A 22,998-nucleotide genomic window follows, 5' to 3' on the forward strand; every position below is an offset into this window, starting at 1 on the left:
AGTTTTCCCTTTATATGATGAATCACCATTTTCTATAAAGAATAAGTTTGTCATAAAAGGTAACACTGACCTTTAAACATGTCTCCTATTAACAATGAAATGAAGTTGCAAGTTTCCAGCTTTCCATCTTCCAATAAATCAGCTTTCCTTGCTCAAGGCACATTGCTACTCCTGCCCTCTCCCATTGCCCCTCCCTTGACCTCACATGTTCTCTCCTGACTCGTGTCTATAAGCATCTCACATTAGAATTGAGCAGCAATGCTAGAATTTAACATGAGTGCTTCTGCCACTGATGTATGTCCAACATGAGTAATGCTACTAATGATCCACAATGGGACTCAGGGTCATGGTGTTCCAGGGGCCTGAGTCAAAGACAGAAAAATTCAATGCAACATTGTAATTTACAGGGAAATAAAATAAAGACTAAGCATTTCCTTAAATAAGTAGATTTGCTCAAATTTCTCTACAGATGTCCTGTCTTAACAAAAATCTTAAGTAAGGATTTCTTTGCACCTATTTTAGTTTACGTTTTTTGAATTTTGTTTTTTTTAAAATTGTGCTTCAACAACTAAATGTATTCTATCATTATGAAAATAAAATGTTCAACAACCACACCAAAAAGTAAGTCCTTAGGATTTTTTAGAAGTCCTTATGGGAGATGAAAAAGTAAGAAAAATCTCTTCCTGAAAAGTTGTGTATAAATTGTTAATTTTGTTAACTTAGCAACTTTCACTTTATTTCAGAGATCATAGATCTAGAGCTGGAAGGGTCCTCAGAGGTCATACAATCCAAGCCCCTTATGTTACAGATAGGGAAATTTAGGCTCAGAGAGATTAAGTTACCTGCCTCAAGTCACTCCAGTTGCTTTAGTTTCAATTGTAATAGATATAAATTGAAAGGAGAGACCAACTTTTTGGCTTTATGCTTTTGTGCTCCAAATTTGTTATTGATAACAATAAAAATGATAAACAAAATGATTGGGCTTTATATAGCTTAAAGGTTTACAAATCACTTTCAATATGCCAAAAAAGCTAAAGGGAAGCACAATATTTTAAAGAGTTCAATAGCAAATTCTTTCATAAAGTGAAGCATCTCCTGGAATAACCAGGAAATGTATCCCTTTTAATTTTCTTTATTTTTTACATTCAAATGTTTCTTACATAATAATGACATCATAATAGTACAACACTTAAGTTTTATCAAGTGCTTCCCAAACCATTTTATTAACTTAACAATCCAAAGACGTACAAAGGGCAGATATTAACATGTCCATCAACAGATGGGTAAATGACAATCAAAGAGGTCAAGTGGCCTGTCCAAAATCACAGACCCTATAAACCGTGGAACCCAAATCAGGTTTCCTGACTTTTGGCTAAATTCAGTAATCTTTGTTCACTGGAGCAGAGTCCATAACTCTTTTTTGTGTGCCTTTCAAACAGATTGGCCTGACTATACAATATGAACTCCTTAATGTTCACTAATCATTATTTAACATATATTGCTTAGGTGGAAAAAGTCCATTCTTATTTTGATAATGTAGTAAAAGAGCTGTTTAAAAACAGAAAATGCAAACACGAAAGACTAAACAAGAAAGCACAATATGTCACTTTCCTCATCTCAAATTATTTTGCTGTCTTAGACTCCAATTAGATATCAACTATTCCTTCAGGATCAGAATAGAGGAAACAGCATACAGGCATAGTTTAGCAATTTCTTCATTATCAATGTTAGCCACAACCTATCTAATACATTAGTATAAAATATAATCACATAAAAATATTATTAATTTTACATCTACAGGGAAAACAAGTATTTGAGAACTATATGCATTATGCAAATTATATGGATAGGATTTAACAGTTACCTTTATTGTTCATATATTGAAGGGTTATCAGGTCTCTATATAAAGTGCTACAATTCAGGAGAAATATTTGTCTATGGTATATCTAGAATTCTGAATTAACAAACTATGTAATAAGATTCTACTATATCTATCTTATCTAATTTTATTAGTCTAATTCTCAAATTACTCTCTTCCAAGTAAGCCTCCCCAACTCTACCCTTCACCTAAACAAGAGTTCTCCCCTTCATTCAAACAACTCTTGAAACCCCATTTCCTCAGTAAAAATTCTTCTAATAGTAGCAAATCCCTCTCAATCATTTGTCATGTCCAAAAATGCAATCTTGTACTCTCTGTTCACCAACCCGATTCATACATCATGTTACTAGAGTAATCACATTAATTCATGGATATTCTTGTTGAATCTTTATCCCATTTTTATATGTTCATAGAAGTATAATCTATTTTTTATTACAAGCTCCTAGAAGTTAAAGGTTATATCCTTAATTCATTCAGTAATAAGAAATGATGAATAGCCTGATTTCAGAAAAACCTGGAAAGACTTACACGAACTGATGTAAAGTGAAGTGAGCAGAGCCAGGAGAACATTGTACACAGTAACAGCAACACTGTGCAATCAGCAATACAATTATCCAAGACAATTTCAAAAGACTCACGATGAAAAGTGCTAACTGCACCTAGAGAAAGAACTATGGAGTCTGAATACAGATCAAAGCATATTATTTTCACTTTTTCATGGCTTTTCCCTCTTCTTCTTTTACAACATGACTAAGGTAGAAATACATTTTACACAATGGCACATATATAACCTATATCAAATTGCTTACCATCTTAGGGAGAAAGGGAGGGAAGAAATTCAGAACTCAAAATTTTATTTAAAAAAAAAAACAAATGTTAAAAATTGTCTTTACATGTAATTGGAAAAAATAAAATGCTATTGAAAATTAAAAAAGTATAAAGCACATCAGTACGTTTGTTAGAAAGGGGCTAATGACACGGATTATTAAAATGATAGAAACTTCTAGCTTTCTGAGAAATCAATCAACAGTATGAGGATACTGTTGATAATATTATCATTACATTAATTTTTTTTAAAGCAATTGGGGTTAAGTAACTTGCTCAAGGTTACACGGCCAGGTGTTTATGGGTGGGTGCTAAGTGTCTGAGCCTGGATTCGATCCCCCAGGTCATCCCGACACTGGGGCTGGTGCTCTTACTCGCTGTGCTACCTGGCTGCCAACCATTACATTAAATTTTAAGTGAGGCACTGTCAAACAGTGAACATGATAAAAACAGGCATGATATTCTGAAGTACAAAACCTCTTTAAAATAAAGTTTTTATGGCTCAGATCAAGGAGAATAGTAGATCTGGTACCTTTTAGGACAATTTTGTATACTGGGTGGTATAGGATAAGGGAGTAGGGAAAGAGCCTTTCCGCAACAGAAAACAATAATCCCCACCCCCACTCCACTTAAGTCCTGAAAACCTCACATAAGATTCTTAGATAAGTTTCCAAATACCATACAGCTTTAGAATAGAAGCCAAGCATCTTGGCTACACATGTGGAAGTGAATGAGGGAAGAGAGAACTGAAAAACTATCAGAGTAACTCTAAAAAAATAGCCATACCAAAGGACTTATAATACACTCCTGCTCAGATAGACTTCTATAGTAACAGCACAGAAAAGCTAAATAACATTTCCAAAGCCAACCACATCAGCCTATGAAAGCATATCCATTACACAACTGATTCTGATGGCTATTACAGACTGCATGCAGATTCCACCGGTACAAACAGATCAACCACAAAACTACATCCATTATTTTCTACCAAACCTAGATAGTTCTTTAAAGGATAAAGAAAAATCAGACACCAATTCATCTTCTGCTAAATATATTTTTGTCACCAAATAACTTGTAATACCAAATATAGTAGTAAAAACTTAACAGAAAATTCACAAAATTCTTTCCTTGAGACACTGTATCTTAGCATAAATGTCTTCCTACTGACAAGGAAGATCCCATTCGTTTGAATAAATTCACTGCAATAAAGTTCCATGTTATATTGCTAACAAATGAAAATGGACTATTTGGTTCTTGGTATATCTCAAATTCATACCACAAAATGAATAGCACCGAACTCCTTAAAAATCATACACAGCACTCAGTATATACTCTTATGTGTTTCATGGGAACACAAAGTTTCCTACTTCTTACTGATCGTCTAAGTACCACTTTTTAGAGAAGTGACATGGAGATGTTCATACAGAGCATATAGGTCAGACATCAAAAAGTGATTAAAATAACTTGGTAACTGTTTGGATTTCTACCAACACATCTTCCACTGAACCTCCAAATATTTCACCATTATGTATTTATTTTCAAATCCATTTCCTCACTCTTTCTACAACTACATGCACATTATCCCTACTGGATGAAATAAGAAGGTGTTTTCCACTTAATCATTATGACATGCAAACATTAAAAGCACTTAAGTAATAGTACCAAATCATATTAAACATGCAGACAGGTTGTAATCATTTTGAGTTTATACTAATTCTCTGGATACAATGAGAATATTCCCTAATTACTAGCATACCTCAAGTCTTCTATATGATAGTATTAAAAGCCATATGTCATTTTTCCACTTTGGCTATTTTGATTAAAAACTAGAACTGGAACAAAGCTGAGGGTTCGTTCTGTTGTACTGATAACAAAGGTATAGTTATCTATGAAGAACTGAATAAAAAAACCTTTTTCATTAAGTATTTACTATGTACAAAGCAGTGTGTTAAATGATGCTGGGGATATAACATAAAGCAAAGACAGTCCCTCCTTTCAAAAATTCACATTCTCAGGGGGGGAAAAACACATGTGGAAAGTTTCAGCTCCAAGTCAGATGGAAAACTCCCATGGTCCTTAGGGTGCAGCAGCAAAGCAAATGTTAATGCTTTTGCTTTAATGTCATTTCTACTGATAAAATCATATTATATGCTAATGAATAGACAAATGGAGATTAATTTCAAGGGTGTACCAACATTGTCTCATTAGTATAATAGAGAATAATTCTGAACATTCTTTTCCATTAGTCTATATACACACATACACACACACCCCAAAGTTCTCCCTACCTCCTCCTTTCCTGAAACTTTTTAAGTTTTTGGCAGTGTAACCAAATGTATTTGCTAATTAGGTCAGGCTTTAGTTCCAAATTTGAAGCTATGTTGCTAGGAAACTTACTTCTCTTCAGAGAGAAGAGGAAAATAAGTTAAAAGTCTACCTCCCACTGACTAAACAGAATTTAACTGAATTAATTCCATAAGCCAATTTACCTTAACTATGCAACTTGCTAATAAGCCCATTGAGTAGCTCTGAGTCACTGAAACGATTTCCCCTACACCAAGCTATTAAAGCAGTTTAAGTTTGCTCAAGGTGTACAGTTAACACTTTGCAAACAATTTTAACTAATTTTCTCCTATGGAAGGGAATTGTGTTAATGAAATCCCAGAAAGATTAAAGCTGCCAAATAAATTGCCATGGTGTAATGGAAAGAGCCCTGAATCTGGAGTCAGGAGGCTCAGGGTTCAAATATTATCTTCTTTTCCCATTTTCTATTTTTTCCATTAACTATGTGATGGGCAAGTCACAACTTCCCTGGGCCTCAGTTCCTTCATCTATAAAGTGAGGCTGGAGAGAGAGAGAGAGAGAGAGAGACATAACCCCTTTCAGCTTTACATTTATGATTCTATCATCCCAAATCACTTGAGCTCTGTAGGCCTCAGTTTTCCTCTATAAAATAAGAGAACTGAACAAGATGAACTGAGGTTCCTTCATCTATATAATCAATAATAATTTTAAAAGTCAACCTTAGGCTTTGTGACCAAGAAAAGACATGAATTTTATTAATCCTTAAGAGAAAAATATACCCAACTTGAAAATGTCCTTAAGTTATCCAAAAATTCATCAAATTTTAGATGCCTTTTTAAAATCCCCACAAACTATCTCACTATAACACTGAATAAAGAACGCTGCATTCATGGGCAAGTTGCTTAACCCCAACTGCCCTCCAAAAGGCAAAAATCAAAAACAAGAATGCTGCATTCAGATTCAGTAAATTTTAGACTTATAAAACCCTGTTAATCATAAATTAGTTATTTAAATTCAATGTCAAGTACAAATACTAATGAAATGGAAATCTGAAGCCCATTTTGCGTACTACTGATCATATTTTTGGTTTTTTTAGAGCATCCATTGACATTAAAGGGGTAGAGATTGAACCTGTGTGATTTCACTGGCATAGCAACTTTCAGAAGAGCAAACTCCCTTTACAGTTCTTAAGAGGCCTATTCATTAAATGGGCATTACCTCACACTAAATGAGTACTCGAAAAGGCCTAATCCTAAAAGAGCCAGGGTCCCTCATTGTATCCTGGGTCATCTCCAGTCATCCTAATGAGTATCTGTTCACTGAATCCAGATGGCTCTGGAGGAGAAAGTGAGGCTGGTGACTTTGGCACAGCCCTCCCTTACTCAAATCAAAGTCAACTGCAAGTCATGTCATCATCTCCCTGACACCAAGATCCTCTTCAAAAAGGAAGAATAAACACAGTAACAACCAATGCAGTTTTGTACCTTCTTTGAACTGCCTTAGAGAACTGAGAGTTGAAATGTCTTGTCCAAGAGTTACACAGCCAGTAATCCAAGTAAGACATTAAAAGAATATGCATCAAAAATTTTTAAATTTTAAAAAAGGAATATTCAAGCAAATGAGACTCGCACTCTTTTATAATCTAAATTGGAAATCTGACTTCCAATTCTTTTTATAAAAGTTAATCATCTATTACTTATACTGGAAGAGTAGAGAATTTGTCATTAAAAGTACTTTTGGTTTTAGTTTTTTCCCCAAAATAGTAGGGAAACAATTACTAACAAAGGTATACAGCCATAGTTTGTAGTATGTGGAAAAGCACTGGTTCTGGAGTCAGAGGATATGAGTTCAAATCTTACTATCTATATGACTTTAAGCAACTCACAACCTCCCTGGACCTCAATTTCCTCATCTGTTAAATGACAGGGTAGAATTAAATGAAATTTGAGATACCTTACAGCTCTAAATCTATAATCCTAATGTACAAATTATTACCACTTACTCTACTACTAAATAAAAAAGACCTAAAAATTCTGAAATACTTTTTAAAAGTTTTTTTAAGGATGATAACTCAAATTTCTACTGATTGATGTGAAACTATCTTCTTTATTCATGTTGGAAAAAAAAAAATGAAAGTGTGCCTGATTCCTGGGAAACCCCCTTAGGATCTGGTGGCTCTCCATATAAAAAAAATGCACTTTATATGTTTCAGTTTACCAATACAGAAGTTAAAAACATATTTTAAATCTAGACAAAGTCAGATTGAGAGAGAGAGAGAGAGAGAGAGAGAGAGAGAGAGAGAGAGAGAGAGATTGGGGGGATGGGAGCTTTTTTATTTACTAAAGTCAGAGTAACTTTGCTAGACCTCCAACAGCAAAGTGCACTTTTAAAACAATTTTTCAGAACTTTGAGCTCCATTTAAATACAAGTACCACAAAGATCTAAATAACTAGACTTTTAAAGGCTTTTTCCTATTAGGGAATCAAAGACTATTTCTCTCTACAAAATGCATACTAAGCCATCCATTGGCACACACAGAATACATGCTCACTCAGTATTGAATCATGCTTCTCTGTAGAACAGTAAGGAGACATTTGCTTGTGTTTATTGGTAGTGCTTTTAATGCTTCATTTAAATGTCAGATTAGATGACAGGCACTGAGATTGTGAATTACTTGGCACTAAACTCAAGATTCAAGCACCTTTTCTGAGACTCCTTACCTTCCATACACATATATCCTAAAATAAATAAATAATGTAACTAATCTTCCCAGGCTCTGAGCCAAAGATAGAAAGTGTAAAGACACTTCTCCATAAATGAAGCCTGAAAGATAATCAAAACACTACTGTTAAAAATATTAGTTTATGTGTGAAACAATACTATCACAATATTTCTGGAAGCCATGTAATAGTCACAAAAATAAGATTTGTAGCCCAGTGTAAAATGAAGCAAGTAACATAAAACCTTCTAGCAGTGGAAATATTCTTTCAGTTAAAAAAGAAAAAAAAAAAAAGAGAAAGAGATCAAAGCTTATCTTCCAGGCCACATCAGAAAGTCCCCACCAGCACCACCACTAGAACCACACACACTTCAACAGCAATGAGAGGAAAGAGTTGAAGACTGGAGGAAAAAGGAAAAGGAAACCACACTAATCCAAAATGGAAAAGAAAAGTGGTCTTTTGATCTCTGCAGGATGGCAACTTTATAGGCTATGCTCAAGTAGTTTCCAACCAGCTGGTCAACCAGGTATTTAAGGCTTAGCCCTAGCATGATCACTAACCATGAAGTGAGTCATACGTGAACAGAAATCAGGGACAAGACTAACCAGCTACAAGGAACTTATCACCACAACACACCGGTAACTGCAACCACATCTAAAATCTCTCCTCAATTGTTTGCTTCCTTTTGTTCAGCACAAAGCCATTTCTAAAGTGGTCGTGAATGAAAAAAGTTTGTCACTTTCCAAGACAAAAACTGAAAAGGATGTGAGAGCACAGCTTTCTCCTACTGGAAAAGGTTTTAAACTCTCTGGTGGCAAAATGTTCAATATTTCCTCCCAAGCATATAAGAAAGGCATGTACAGTATGCTGCATTTCAATAGTGAACTTTGTGTAACAGGAGTTTTAAAATGTAACTTTTCTTCTCTATAGAGAAGATGTAACACTCCCCTCTTCTCACACATCTTATTACTCAACAGTCTAACGGTTGCACAAATTATTTTGGTTGAACTTTGCAATAATTTTTACAAATAAACCAAGTCTTATTTATTAAAATTGAGGGGGAACTCAAATGCATTGCCCCCATCTATATCTAGAAAGAAGTCTGGCCTTTAGTTTTTCCTTACTCAATTAGGCTAACATTATGGAACTACTTTTCTTTCAATATAAGAGCTTGGGAAGAGGAAAAAAAAAACTTTACTATACTGAGGCCAAGTCAGAAAAACTTCAAATAAATTCTGGATATGAACTTAGCTTTAAAAAAAAAAGTATCCCCTTATTCAACAATTGATGAATCTACTTGAGACATGACTAGAGACTGCTAGTACAGTTATTCCAAACTATATTCACTGCAAAAAAAAACAGTAAAAAGCTAACTTGGATTTTTTTCTTCAAAGGCCTTGTCAAGCTCAGAGATGCCTGGTATAGTGAAGTTTCCATTACTGAGAAATCAAGATCTCTACTAGCATCTCTCCCTTTTTTCTCTTTCCAGGTATATAAAAGAGAGAAGCAAACACAAGTATGAAAAGCAAGAAAACTTTACTGACCTTTTAAAACTTTCTAGCAAGCTTGTTATATTGTGGGGGGGGGGAGGGGGAGGGAGCGAAATGGGGGGGGGAACCCCACAAGCTAATAGAATTGACCAGAAACTAAATTAAATGACTCATAGCACATCTAACAGAAAAAAAAAATGTCCTTTTATCATAGAGAAAGGAGAAAAAGACCATGCCAAGAAGCTTATACTTCATTTGAAATTCAGACCACATCTTAAGTTTGAACCTAAACACAATCCTGGGTTACTACATTTTTTTCTTGAAAGCAAGTCTTGGAGCAAAGTGATTTGAAGAGGGAAAGGAAAATGCATATAATAAGCTGCTGAAAGACCACACAGATTTTCTCTCACTTGTTTTTTTGTGGGGCTGAGTACATAAATATATGTGTGTGTGTAGATATATATATATATCTACACATATATATATAGTGTGTTTGTTTGTTTTACTTACTTTATTTTAGGCATCCATAAAGGAAATAAATAAAGTGATCAAAGTAGGTGTTTGGTGGAGGGAGGGTTGGGTAGTTCTTTCTGCAAGCACTAGGAAAGCCAATCTTACTTTTCTATAGTAAAAACAGATACTCTATGCTTCAGCACTATATTAATAAACAGAAGGCCAAAAACAAAGAAGAAAAAAAGGAAACACACCCTTTTAAACACAATACTCCACTTGGCATTCAGCAAGATATTAACATACTATCAACTACTACAAAACAGTTTATAAACTGGCTAAGGACTCTTATGGAAGACTGTGAAAGAAAAATAAAAGACCAATAGTGTTTTTGCAGGCTTCATCTTGTTATAAAAGTACAACCTCCCTCAATACATTTTGATTTATGTAAGCTTACCAAATTTCCCTTAAAGACATTGTATTAACAAGTGACAGACTTGTGATCTCCTGCTTAGGGTTAGGAATGAAACACAATCTTTCCAAACTTCTATTCATTCACTGACCAGGTGTTTTGGACACACCCAACTTTTACTCACTTCTCTGGAGTTCCCAGAAATTTTATTCATATCAACATTTGCTTTGATGAACTCCTATGAAATCACACCAGTTCAGCGAATTAAATTAGTCTCCAAAGACCAGACACTTTCTGATTTTGCAATGTGAGGGCCCTCAGATAGGTAAATGAGGGGGAGGGGAGAGGGATTGAGGAAGGGAAGGAGGGAGAGGGAGAGAGATGAATGGATGAAAAGCTGCATATGAAATGCAAAGAAGGAACACTTTGCAAAGATACCCCTAGCCTACAGAAAGACAAGAGAATGAGATAGCATGTATGGTGGGGGAAAGCTTTAAAAAAAAATGTTCAAGAGATTTACTTGAAAATTAAATTGGAAATTAATAAAAAAAAAAGTTATTATTCTGTTATAAATAATGTGGAAATTCTATACTATCACAATCATATCCAAAATCTGAACCTCAAAATATACGAAACTACAGAATTCACTAACAGCCATACTCTATTAGTGTGAGTTTATCTTTAATCTACAGGCCTGATAAGTTGCCCCAACACTTGCAAACTCACCTGAAACAGTAACTAATGACCATTAATCCCCCTATCTTCAGTAATCTCCCCTTCAATTCATTTATCACACTGACACTTCACTTGAAACACTTGAATAAACTTTAACAGAAAAGGTGAATCAAAAATAATCTTAAAGCAATCTGGGTCTATAAATTAAACTGAGGAGCTTCTAAGAGACTGGGGCAAATAGAGAGATCAGATCTTGATGCTTTTGATAGGCATATTTGTTCAAGGAAAGGCAGGCCTGGAGGGTGGTGGAAATAAACCTATTCAAACACCCAGACTAGCAAACTCCTAAAATATGGACTCCGTAGAAAAGGTAAAATGGAGGTGGGTAAAGATTAAGCAAAGAGCTCACTTACATTTTAATCCATTTACCCGTCCAGGTGACCACCCCAAATCATTTCTAAGAGACAACTGGCCAAAGCAGCTCTCCTTTAACTTCTCTCCATTCATGCAACCTCTGATAAGTAAACATTTCTCAAAGTGTTGGGATTTCCTTGCAGTCAACTAGATGATTTTTAACAGTAGGAAACTCTCTTCTGATTTCGCAGCAATTCTTTTGCTGAAGTAAAATCACTGATTAGAACACAAAGGATGGTCAAGGGCAAAAAAAGCTGCAACCAAACCTCAAAATCCTGTGTTAACTATACAAAGTTTGTGGCTGAGGTTAAAGATACCACTGGAAGCTCCACCAACAACTGTGAAGATCCCCTGGGGCGTATTTTCTGTATACAACATGTTCTTGCCTCCTCCCCCCCCCCAAAAAAAGACTTGAAGGGGGAAACCTTAAACTTCTGATTAATACCAGAGTCAATGGAGTGGGGGGAGGGGAAGGGGGGATTGAGGGCGCTGAATTCACCCCCTTCCCCCCAGTTTCTCTGGGTCAGAGGGCACAGGGAAATGCGCCACCAGAGAACCCTAGAACCGTCCCCTCAATGTTAACGCGTCTCACACGCAGAGTAGTGTGGCTGCAGAAAAGTCTCCCCGAGCCCAAGGAGAGCCCCTTCTTTCACTGGGGCAGCCCCAAGCCCAGGCACGGAGAGCGGCCGCCGCGGGCAGGAGGGATGCCCCGCAGCCCCTTCCGGACCGGGCTGTAGTCAGACTTGGGCTACACACAACAATGACTAAGAAGGCCTCCGGCTGCGCCCGCCCGGGAGGATGGGGGTCGGGCCCCCCGCGGCGGCCAGCAGCCCCTCTCCTCCGTGCCAAGGGCTGGCACCGGACTGAGTGCGGGGGCGCCGGGCGGGCGTGATCAGCAGCCCCCCGGGTTCCGCAGACTCCGGCCAGCTCCGGGGCTCTTGGAGGGCGCGGGGCGGGGAGCGGGGGCCGAGAGGAGAGGGGTTACCTGAACAGAGACATATCAACCCGAAGAGGTAAAAGGGAGCAGGCTCAGCGATCATTGTCCTCGGGTGGCCTCTGCAAGCAGTCTCATGCCAAGAGGGGGCAGAACGGTGCCCCCCGATCCGCGGGTCCGCGCGCACAAAGGCTGAATAGAAGCCACGCGGGGGAAGCTGCAGGAGCTGTCCGAAGCCCGGGGCCGGCTGCGCCCGAGACTTCCCGGCTCGGCGGCGGCTCCCCCTAGGCTGCTGGGGCGAGGGCGGCGGGGCGCGGACGGCGGCAGCCTCCTCCCTGGCGCCCCATCACTTGGGGGGTGCAGCCGGCCGCAGGTCAGCGGAGACACGCGCGCCCCCGCTACGCCCCCGGCCGCACCATCGCCCCCCCCCCAAAGGTCCGCGGCTCCCCGACGATGCGAGCCCGGGCCGGGAGAAGGATGCTCTCCCAACTTTCTCCGGGCGCTCTGCGGGCTTCCCCGACTGTGCGGGCGGCGGAGCGAGCGGGCCCCCTCCCCTGCCGGCTTAAAGGCGCCGCCGGGACTCGCTTCTGCGCCGCGGCCCGGGCTCTCCCGGTGTGGGGTGCGTTAAGTTCCAGCGGCTCCAGCGCTCGGGGGGCCAGGAGCCCTGCCCCGGCTCGGGAAGTCCAGGCGGACGCGAGCGCCCCCCGCGCCTCCTCCGAGATGGAAGCTCCCAGCCGAAGACCCCAGAAAGCCCTCCCTGCGCCCGCTTCCCCTCCTCCGGGCCGCTCCCACGCGCGGCCCCGCCCCCCTCCGCCCCCTCGGGAAGGGGCGACCCGCGAGCGCACCCAGCCTTGTGGCGGCAGAACGGGGGGGCTTTGGAGCCTCCCTGGAGCACCCGCCAAGCTCTTATTGCGACTAGAGTCCTCGGCAAAGAGACAAGTCCTGCTTGGGCCGCCTGGGGCCCGAGCTTAGAGGGGCCCTGAAGCAGAGGGAACCAGGAAAACATCCCGGACTTGTGGTCCGAGTTTGAGCCTTCAGAGTGTGCCTTGACGGTGGCTTTGTTTGGCTTTTAATTATGGGGGTGCAGGTGTGGGAGAGGCGTGGAGGAGAAATGAGAGGGAAGACAAACTGCACAAATGCTAGTGTGATGTAACGATTCATTTGGCAGAGTCCTGAGGATGAAATTCATTCAGATATTCACACACTCACACACTCACACACACACTCACACACACACACTCACACTCACACACTCACTCACACACACTCACACTCACACACACACACACACACACACACACACACAGCCAAAAAACCTGGTTTACAGCTTCTATCCTCCAGAAGTTTAAAGAAAAAAAGTCGAAAAGTCATAGAGGTCATTGATCCTAAGCAAACTCACTAAAATTCAGTAAACAACCTGGAGATAAGGATTGAAAACCCCTAAAGAAATTTTCTTCCAGAACTGAAGACCAAAATATGCTGTAAATACTGGGAACAAAAGTCCTTGAATTGGACTTTATTAAATGAGAATGAGGAGAAGCGTCTGTTTTGCCTCTGATAAAATGTTCAATTAAGCTGAACTTAGTAATAGATGACAGAGAAACAAACCAAGGAAAGGATCATTTCTAGCAATGAGTTTACTATGAAAAAGCCAGGGGAAGGAATACTCAAATCCTTAAATCCCTATACCAGCTAAGTGCATTTTCTAAGGTCTCAAACTTTCCCTTGATAAAGGATAGTACCTTTAAAACAGAAAATAAGGGAAGGTGTCATTTAGCATGATTACCTCAAAGTGGGTCTCCTAATCTCCAGAGGATTAATACCTCCCCAAATGTTCCATTTCCACTTAGCCTTTGGGCACAGTTGTTGTTGGAAATAAACAGGTAAACTGCACTTTATTCCTGATGTCTTTCTTTGTCCCAGTTAGAGAATCCAAGTGAAATCACTTCTTTGAAGATTTCACTCCTAAGCAGTAAGAATCCCTAGGCCCCGGAGCCAAGGCCAACACACTTAGAAAGAGCAAAGCCTAGTCTTTGCTAAACTACTTCATCTTAACTGCTTCCATGTTCTTTCTTTGACCCTTCCATGCTAATGTATCTTCTTTGGCTTGATTGGGAAATGAGATGGACAATCAAGAGATCATCTTTATGACATTTTCGATGTATTTCTAGAGATAGGTGAATCAGGCAATCATTGTATTTTTGCTGCTGAACTCTAAGCTTGTTGGTGTATATTCCTCTAACACAGGCTTCAAGCAAATTAAATTCAGCAAATTCAGTTCATCAAACACTTACTTACTATGTAAAAGGTACTATGCTAGGCTTCAGGAGATATGAAGATGATGAATAAGATTGCTAAGTTCCCTTCAGGATCTACAAATCTAATAGGGAGGATAAAGCAAGTAAACATATCAAAATACAGTATAAAAGTCCATAAAAGAGACAAAAACAGAGCCTTCTAAGATTACTAAGAAGGCTGAAGAGAAAAAGGAAAGAAGGAATGTTCTGGTTTGACAACATATTAGGAACTCTGATAAGAGTATGTCAAACACATTAATTCCAAAACTGGCCCACTTGTCTGTGTTTCCCAGTGAACTTACTTCTGTTCACATTTGTACATTTTAAAATATCCTTTGTTTATATTCTTTGCTCTTTTTTACAGGGAAGGGCATCACTATCTCTTGTACCTCTCTCCCAATTTTCCTCCCCCAAATTTTTCTTTAATCTTCCCTTATAATAAATAAACGTAGTAGTCAAGCAAAACAAATGCATATGTTGCCCATGTCTGAAAAATACATATATCATTCTGAACCTCTAGTCCATCACCTTCCTGTGAAGAGTTAGAAAATAAGCTTCATCTTCAGTCCTCTGTGACTACAGGATCATGGACTAGAAGGAACCTCAGAGAACGTCAGCTCAATACTTTAATTTTATACATAAGGAAAACAATTCTCCTGATTCTGCTTTTACTCTGCACCAGTCTTCCTAGATTTCTTCAAGTCCATCCCTTTGATCATTTCTTATGGTACAATAATATTTCATTGCAGTCATATACCACAATTATGAACGTGATATAAAACAAACACATTTCACAATTGATGGGCATTCCCTCCTTAGTTTCAAGTCATTTGCTAAAATGAAAGTGTTACTATAAATATTTTTGAACATATGGCTTCTTTCTTTCTTTGATCTCTTTGAGTTATATGCTTAATAGTGGTATTGCTAGTTTAAAGGGTAGGAAAAGTTTAATGACTTTTGGGATATAGTTATAAATTGCTTTCCAGAATAGTGAGAACACTTCACAGATCTACCAACAAATAGCACATTAGTTGAATTGTCCGCAGGTTCTCCCATATCACCTCCAAAAAGTCAAGTCAACAAGCATTTATTAAGCACCTGTTGTGAGCCAGGCACTGTGCTAAGCACTGAAGATACAAAAAAGGCAAAAAAAAAAAAATGCTACCTGCTCTCAAAGAACTTAAGGTTTAATGGGAGAGACAACATACAAACAACTAATTACAAAGAAAATACATACAGGATAAATTGGATAACGTTTCACAGGGAAGGCCCAAAGAACAAGGAGGACTAATAAAGTTTTCTTACAAAAATGAGGCTCTCGCTGAGATTTGAAAGAAGGCAAGAAAGTCAATATGCGGAAACGAGGAGGAAGAGAGCATGGAGGACAGCCTGTGAACATGCACTAGGAGGGAGATAGAATGTCTTGTTTGAGGAAAAACAGGGAGGCTAATGTTGCTGAATCGTGAATATGTTCTAGTCATTTCGAGGAGCAAGGTATAAGAAGACTGGAAAGGGAAAAAGCAATGAGGCTATAAAAAGACTTTAAAAGCCAAATACAGAACTGTATATTGAATCCTTATTGTAAGAGGGAATCCCTTGAGTTTATTGAATAGGGTTATCGTAGTGACATGGACAAACCTGTGCTTTAGGAAGATCAATTTGATAACAGTGAAGGATGGGTTAAAGTGGGGAGAGACCTGAGGCAGAGAAACCATCCACAAGGCCATTGCAGTGGTCCAGGCATGAGGGAATGAGTTCTTACACCAAAGTAATGTACTGGAGAAGCGAATGTATATGAGAGATACTAAAAAGATAAAATTGACAGGATTGAAAACTAACTGGATATGGTGAGTAAGAGAGAAAAAGGAGTCAAGAATAACATCTATGTGGTAAGCTTGGGTGACTGAGTAGATGGTGATGCTATCAACAGCATTAAGAAGGTTAGAAAGAGGAAAAAGTTTGGGGGAAAAGATAGCGAATTCTGTTTTAAATATGTTGAATTTAAGCTACCTATGTCACTTGCAATTCAATATGTCCAATAACCATATGATATGAGCTATGAGTCTGAAAAATCTGGAAAGAGGTTCGGGCTAGATAAATATAAATGAGAATAATGGAGATAATTTATTCTATAGGAGCAGATAAGATCAACAAGAGAAATAATATAGGAGAAGAAAAGAAACACCAAGAAAGAGCTTTGGGGGACACCCACCGTTAATGGACATGACCTGGATGAAGGTCCAGTAAAGGAGTCATATGGCAAGTAGAAGCAAGAGAGGGCTGCTGTCTCATTAAACCTAGGGAAAAGAGAGTATCAAGGAACAGAGAATGATCATGGTGTTGAGAGCTGCAGAGTCCAACAAGGAAGAAAACTAAGAAAAAGCAATTTGGCAATTAAGAGATCATTGGTAACTTTGAAAAGAACAGTTTCAGTTGCATGAAGTCACACTTTAGAGAGTTAAAAAGAGGTTGAGAGGGGCATCTATTGCAGACCACCTTCCTAAGGAATTTAGCTATGAAAGGGAGGAAAGATGTATGTGATAGTAGCTAGTGGGAGTCACTGGATGAAGTAAGAATTTTTAAGTATGGAAGGGACTTGGGAATATTTATAGGCAGTTGGGAAGCAGTCAGTAGACAGGAGGAGACGGAATAACATTTTCCTTTTTTTGTCATCTTTGCCAAATTAATGCCTCTGAGGTAGAACCTCAGAGTTATTTCAATGAGTATTCTCTTACTATAACTGATTTAAAACATTTTTATATAATTATCAACAGCTTGCTTTTCTCCTTTTGATAAGGAAAAATATCCTTATCAAATACCACATCTATTCACTATTGTTAAAGAATAGATGTTCTTCTTACGTATTTTCCTTATTAATCTTAGATCAAAGACATTTTTCTGATAAATTTTCTATCTCCTTTTATTCCCCTGAGCTGGAGCCAACCTGAGCTGTAGCATGGAGGCTAAATTTTCTGGAATGCTTGACGTAAGTCATTCTGTTAGCAGACACACAGACAGGTGTGTAACAGAATTATTCCAATACAAAGTAAAACAAACCCCTAAGCAATTCTCACGTATTTATCAGAATGAAAGAAAAAATAACTATTTTTGTACTCTGCATATTGCAGACAGTAGATAATGGGACATATGGACAATTTAATATTTACTGCACAACTACTATATGTCCACTGCTATGCAAGGCACTCATACTACATAGCAGAAGAGTACAGTTCCAAGAATCTTACAGTTTACTTAGAAAGACCAGACTGATTAGCTTGAAATGACTAGAGCAACGAATGACAGTATATAATCAAATTACATGAAATATAATGAAGATTTAAAGTGCTGCAGAAATTCAGAGGAGAAAGAGATCCTTGAGTTTGGAGCAGAGGAAGAATCACAGTTATTAAAATATCTAGCCACACCCTTAGAAGCAGCATTGGATATAAGGCTGGGCCTGGAGTCATGAAGACCTGAGTTCAAATCCAGCCTCTGACATTTACTAGCTGTGTGATCCTGAGCAAGTCACTTAACCTCTGTCTGCCTGAGTTTCTTCAGCTGTAATATGGGAGTAATAATGGCACCTCCCTCCCAGGGTTGTTTTGGGAATAAAATGAGATAATATTTGTAAACATTTAGCACAGGGTCTAGCACTTAGCAGTGACTTACTAAATACTTTTACTTCCCTTTCTTTTTTCCTTCCTCATAGGAAATTTTCTTTTTATCTATCCTTATCTGTTCTTAAATGCCACAAAGTATTTTGTTTTCTCTGAGTTGTTTTGACAGGGATTTATGTAATCTAGCAGGAAGAATAGAGTTTCTGGGGAACTAATCCTCACTTAATTAAGGAGGCAGCTAGGATAGCATGTTGGAAATTGAGTCAGAAAAAGCTGATTTCAAATCCAGTCTCAGATCCTTACTAACTGTATGATCTTAGGCAAGTCACTTAATCTCTGTTTACCTAAATTTCCTCAACTGTAAAATTGGGATAGCAATATCATCTGCCTCCACAGTTGTGGGGATAAAATGAGATATTTGCAAAGTGCTTTGCAAATCTTAAAGCACTGCATTTATACTCTCTTATCAAGGCCCTCCCAGCTGTACTAATGTGAACAAAAGGAGTAGAGAAAGCTGTTTCTTCTAGTTTCTTCACTTCATTATACAATCTAGACCCTTGGCAAGAGCCTATGGTGTGCTCCAGTGGCTTTGTGACCTCGTAAAGGTGAAAGCATCCCCTCAAACAGTGCAGAATGCAACGATACTGGGAGTAAACAGGTAATACACATCCCGCTAACATCCCCCTCCAACACTGAGTCAGTTACAGCAGAATACCTGTGCCCTAGCTAGCCACTTGATGCTTGATGCTTAGAGATGACACAAAAAGTACCAGGTGTCCTCCACCCACAATGGCAGCAGCATGTAGAGAAAAGGCCATTTAAAAGGAGAGTCAGCTTGTGCTCTCTCATTCATCTTCCTCCACTATCCTGATCATGTGACTTGAGACTCTTCTCCTCTCTAGGACTTCCCATGAGTTCATCTCCAAACCTCCATTTGAGGAAACATCTACATCAACCATGATTATTACAAATGTGGTACAGTCCATGACTACCCAGACTCTTTCCGTACCTGCCCTCATGTAAGTGATTTCTTCTCTCTCCCCCGATCCCAATTTTAGGCTCTTCTTTATGTGCCCTCCTCCCATTAGTATATAAGCTTCTTCGATGGCACAGATTGTCTTGCCTTTTATTTGTATTTATTTTCCCAGTATTTAGCATAGTTCCTAACAATAAAATTGCTTAATAAATATTTTATCTGATTATAGCAATCTATTACTTGATAAATCCAAAGATTTCAGCTTCTGGATAAGAACTCATTATTTGAGAAAAACTGCTGGGAAAAATGGAAAACAGTGTGACAGAAACTGGGCATAGACCAACATCTGACACCGTATACTGAAATAATGTCCAAATGGGTACACGATTTAGATAAAAAGGCTGATACTAGGGGAGCAAGGAATAGTTTATCTGTCAGATTTATGAAGAATGGAGGAATTTATGACCAAACAAGAGATGGAGAACATTATGAAATGCAAAATGAATAATTTTGATTACATTAAATTGAAAAATTTTTGCACAAAGCCAATGCAACCAAGATTAGGAAGGAAGTAGAAAACTGGGAAACAATTTTTACAACTAGTGTCTCTGATAAAGGCTTCATTTCTAAAATATATAGAGAACTGAGCCAAATTTACAAGAATATAAGTCACTCCACAATTGATAAATGGTCAAAAGATATGAACAGGCAGTTTTCAGAAGGAAGAAATGAAAGCTGTCTATGATCATATGAAAAAAATGCTCTAAATCACTATTGATTAGAGAGATGCAAATCGAAACAACTCTGAGGTACCACACACCTATCAGGTTGGCTAACATGACAAAACAGGAAAATTATAAATATTAGAAAAGATGTAGGAAAGTTGGAACACTAATTCATTGTTGGTGGAGCTGTGAGCTGATCTAAATCATTCTGGAGAATGATTTAGAACTATGGCCAAAGGGCTATAAAACTGTGCAGACCCTTGGACTCAGCAATATTGTCTCTATGGCTATATCCCAAAGAGATCATAAAATTTGGAAAAGGACCCACATATACAAAAATATTTATAACAGTTTTCTTTGTGGTGGCCAAGAACTAGAAATTGAGGGGATTCCCCTCAATTGGGAAATGACTGAATAAGTTGTGGTATATGAATGTAATGGAATACTATTGTGCTATAAGAAATGATGAACAGGCAGGCTCCAGAAAAGCCTGGAAAGATTTATATGAACTGATGCTAACTGAAGTGAACAGAACAAGGAGAACATTGTACACAGTAACAGTCACAGTCCTTGACAGACTTATCCCTTCTCGGCAATCCAAGGACCTAAAACATTTCCAAAGGACTCACAATGGAAAATACCATCCATATCCAGAGAAAGAACTATGGAGCTTGAATGCAGAGTGAAGCAGACTATTTTCTTCTTTATTTTGTTTTATTTTTTCTTTCTCATGGTTTCTCCCATTCATTATAATTCTTCTATACAACACGACTAACATGAAAATGTGTTTAATAGGAATGTACATATAAAGCCTATATCAGATTGTAGGCTGGTCTTGGGGAGGAAGGAAGGAGGAAAAAATGAAAACTTATGGAACTAAATGTTCAGGACTAAAAATAAATAAATATTTTTTAAAAGAAATAAATTTTTTATCTACCTATCTAGGCCATATAGGGTGGGAGTAGTGCTTTTCCCCACCCCAGCAATAATGATAACTGTGAAAATGTGGCTGATAGAGCCTCAGGTAAGTCTCAGTCAGGCTTTCAAGGTTAAGGATGCCTCTTCTTCATTGTGCTTCTTTGTCTGAGCACACACAACCAAATATTAAAGCTGAATGGTTCTTGCTAGTCTTGAAGGTGACCTCATGAGATCCAAAGTACAGACACTTTTGGTTCGCTCATGGTGCCAACTACAACCCAGGAGATGCCTCCTACAGCCACTATATTGTTTCTTGGAGAAGCCTACCGTTGGCAGAAGTGTGAACAGAACTTTCAGCCTGATTTATGAGAAGACATGGTCATTAAAGGAGTTGTTTGGAAAGTCAAGAAGAAATGTTCACTAAGTCCCACTAAGCAATTCATGGTTTAATGTTCTTAAATATTAACCTCCAAGGACAATATATTAGTAGTTAAAAGCCTCTGTCTGCTTCATGTATATGACTTTATCAATATGTTTTTGTGAATATTTTGTGTACTAAGTATAAGGCAGGAGTTCCATATCCGTACCTTCATCACAGAACTATAAACTAGGACTAGACAACTCTATTGAATCAATCAAAAACATTGAACTAAGTGTAAGCAATCTAGTTAATAGAGCAAAAGGCTTGGGGTGGACAAGGAGGAGAGGAGAGTAAATCAAGGCGTTGTATGAAAGGGAATTATGCGACACAGGAAACATATAGAGATTGGCTGGAGAAAGTCATGCCTTGAGGGTCTTGTATAAACGAGCAAAATAACTTGGAAGTGGAACATTCCAGTGGTGAACTAGAAAAGAATAGTTCCAGTTAAGTCCCTAAGAGGGAATCCCTTGGAAATATCTGTTTGGGGGTGGGGGAGTGGAACATCTGTGTCTTCCTCACTTCCCTCCCTTGACCAAAAATAGATCTTTCAAATTTAAAAAAAAATGTAGAACATTTGGAGTTCTTATCAGTGCCCTTACAGTGTCTCCAGAATCTGTACTGGGAGTCCAGAATAAACTAGACAAACTAAATCTTAAAGATTTTATAAGTAGCCCAGCAGAAAAGTACAGGGTGAAAATGTGAAGAGACAGAAAGTTCAAGAGTTAAAAAAAAAAAAACCTGATCTTCCTCTTTAGGGGTCAAGATACCCTCCCCTCTAAGACTTGAGCCTAGTTCAGAACTAAGGACCCCTTTAGAGGGAGATGGTTGTAATGGTAATGGGAATTTGAAGATCTTTCCTATGCCTTAATAACCCTAAGGAAATTTGAAAGACCTTCCTGCTTCAAAGATTTTCGCTGCCCCCTAATAGACTGAATGTAATCACATGGAACCTGCGGTGGGAGAAGTTTGCTGGAAGCTGGAAATCAGAGCAGTTAGAACTGGAGGGAGGAAAAGACGCACCCAGGGAGACAGCTAGGCTTGTAAGTGTTGGTTTGTGGCAAGGCTAAAGGATGGTGTGGCTCTCTGCGGTGTTGACTTCTGTGTTAATTTTTGTATTAACTTCTACTCTGCTATGATGGATTCTGTTTCCTGGTGTTGGGATTTGGGGTTCTGGTGCCTGAATAAATGTTTTGCTTCTGTCTTCTAGATGAAGAGACTGTTATAGTTTTCGATTGAGAACTATGCTGGCATATTTACAGTTGCCATGGGCACTGTGAATATAATGTTGGTGCTACAATGGTAAACTCCCCAGCTGCCTTAAGCCCCATAGGATCTGTGTTGTTCCACAATCATCCATGCCTGCCAATCTTATGTAGCTTTTGTTCACAGGTTACCATAGCCAAAGAATTGATCATCAACTAGTGAAGAAGCGCTCAATTCTTAGAAAGGCTTATCCTTTGAAAGCATATGCAGTCTATTACTGGAATCATACTGTGGCATTCTACAATTAATTATGAAGTCACTATGACTCTTGGTGTTAGTCCTCTAGATGCTGTATCAAATGTCCTTTTCCTCAGTTCCCCTTCTTGCCCTCTTGTCAGCATTCGAAACTGTTGATCACCTCCTCCTCCTGAATACTTTCTCCTCTCTTAATTTATGTGGTATTCCTCTCTCTTGGTTCTCTTTCTACTCTCTTTTGGTGGATTTTCATCAATTTTAGACCAATTAGCTATAGGTGTCTCCCAAGGCTCTGTCCTAGCTAGGCTTTTGTCTCTTTTCTCTCTAGACTATCTTACTTGGTAATTTTATAAACTCCTATGGATTAATTATGATCCCTATGCAGATGATTTCCACATTTATTTCTTTAGCTTCAATCTTGCATCACCACCTGCCTACCGGACATTTTGAACCAGATGTTTCATAGGCATCTCAAACTCAACA

At 38.6% G+C, this 22,998-nt stretch overlaps 1 protein-coding gene across 6 annotated transcripts in view; it reads right to left on the minus strand.

Annotated features, from left to right (window-relative positions):
* LOC138165581 (roundabout homolog 1-like) overlaps positions 1 to 22,998 on the minus strand; it is a 957,778-nt gene that overhangs the window by 59,924 nt on the left and 874,856 nt on the right. The window contains exon 1 of one of the 6 annotated variants that reach the window (XM_069093913.1): positions 11,169 to 12,048. The exons of 4 other annotated variants lie outside the window; for them this stretch is intronic. In XM_069093913.1, the coding sequence (XP_068950014.1) occupies positions 11,169 to 11,262 (94 nt within the window). In that variant the 5' untranslated portion in view covers positions 11,263 to 12,048. Of the gene's footprint in view, positions 1 to 11,168; positions 12,049 to 12,154; positions 12,390 to 22,998 lie in introns of those variants that run through there. One more of the 6 variants, XM_069093914.1, reaches the window with a different exon arrangement.

The sequence above is a fragment of the Petaurus breviceps genome, unplaced genomic scaffold, assembly GCF_028583685.1.
Source record: "Petaurus breviceps papuanus isolate PSGF00001 unplaced genomic scaffold, PetGlider_PUasm1.0 213, whole genome shotgun sequence".
In the NCBI taxonomy this organism is placed as follows: Eukaryota; Metazoa; Chordata; class Mammalia; order Diprotodontia; family Petauridae; genus Petaurus; species Petaurus breviceps.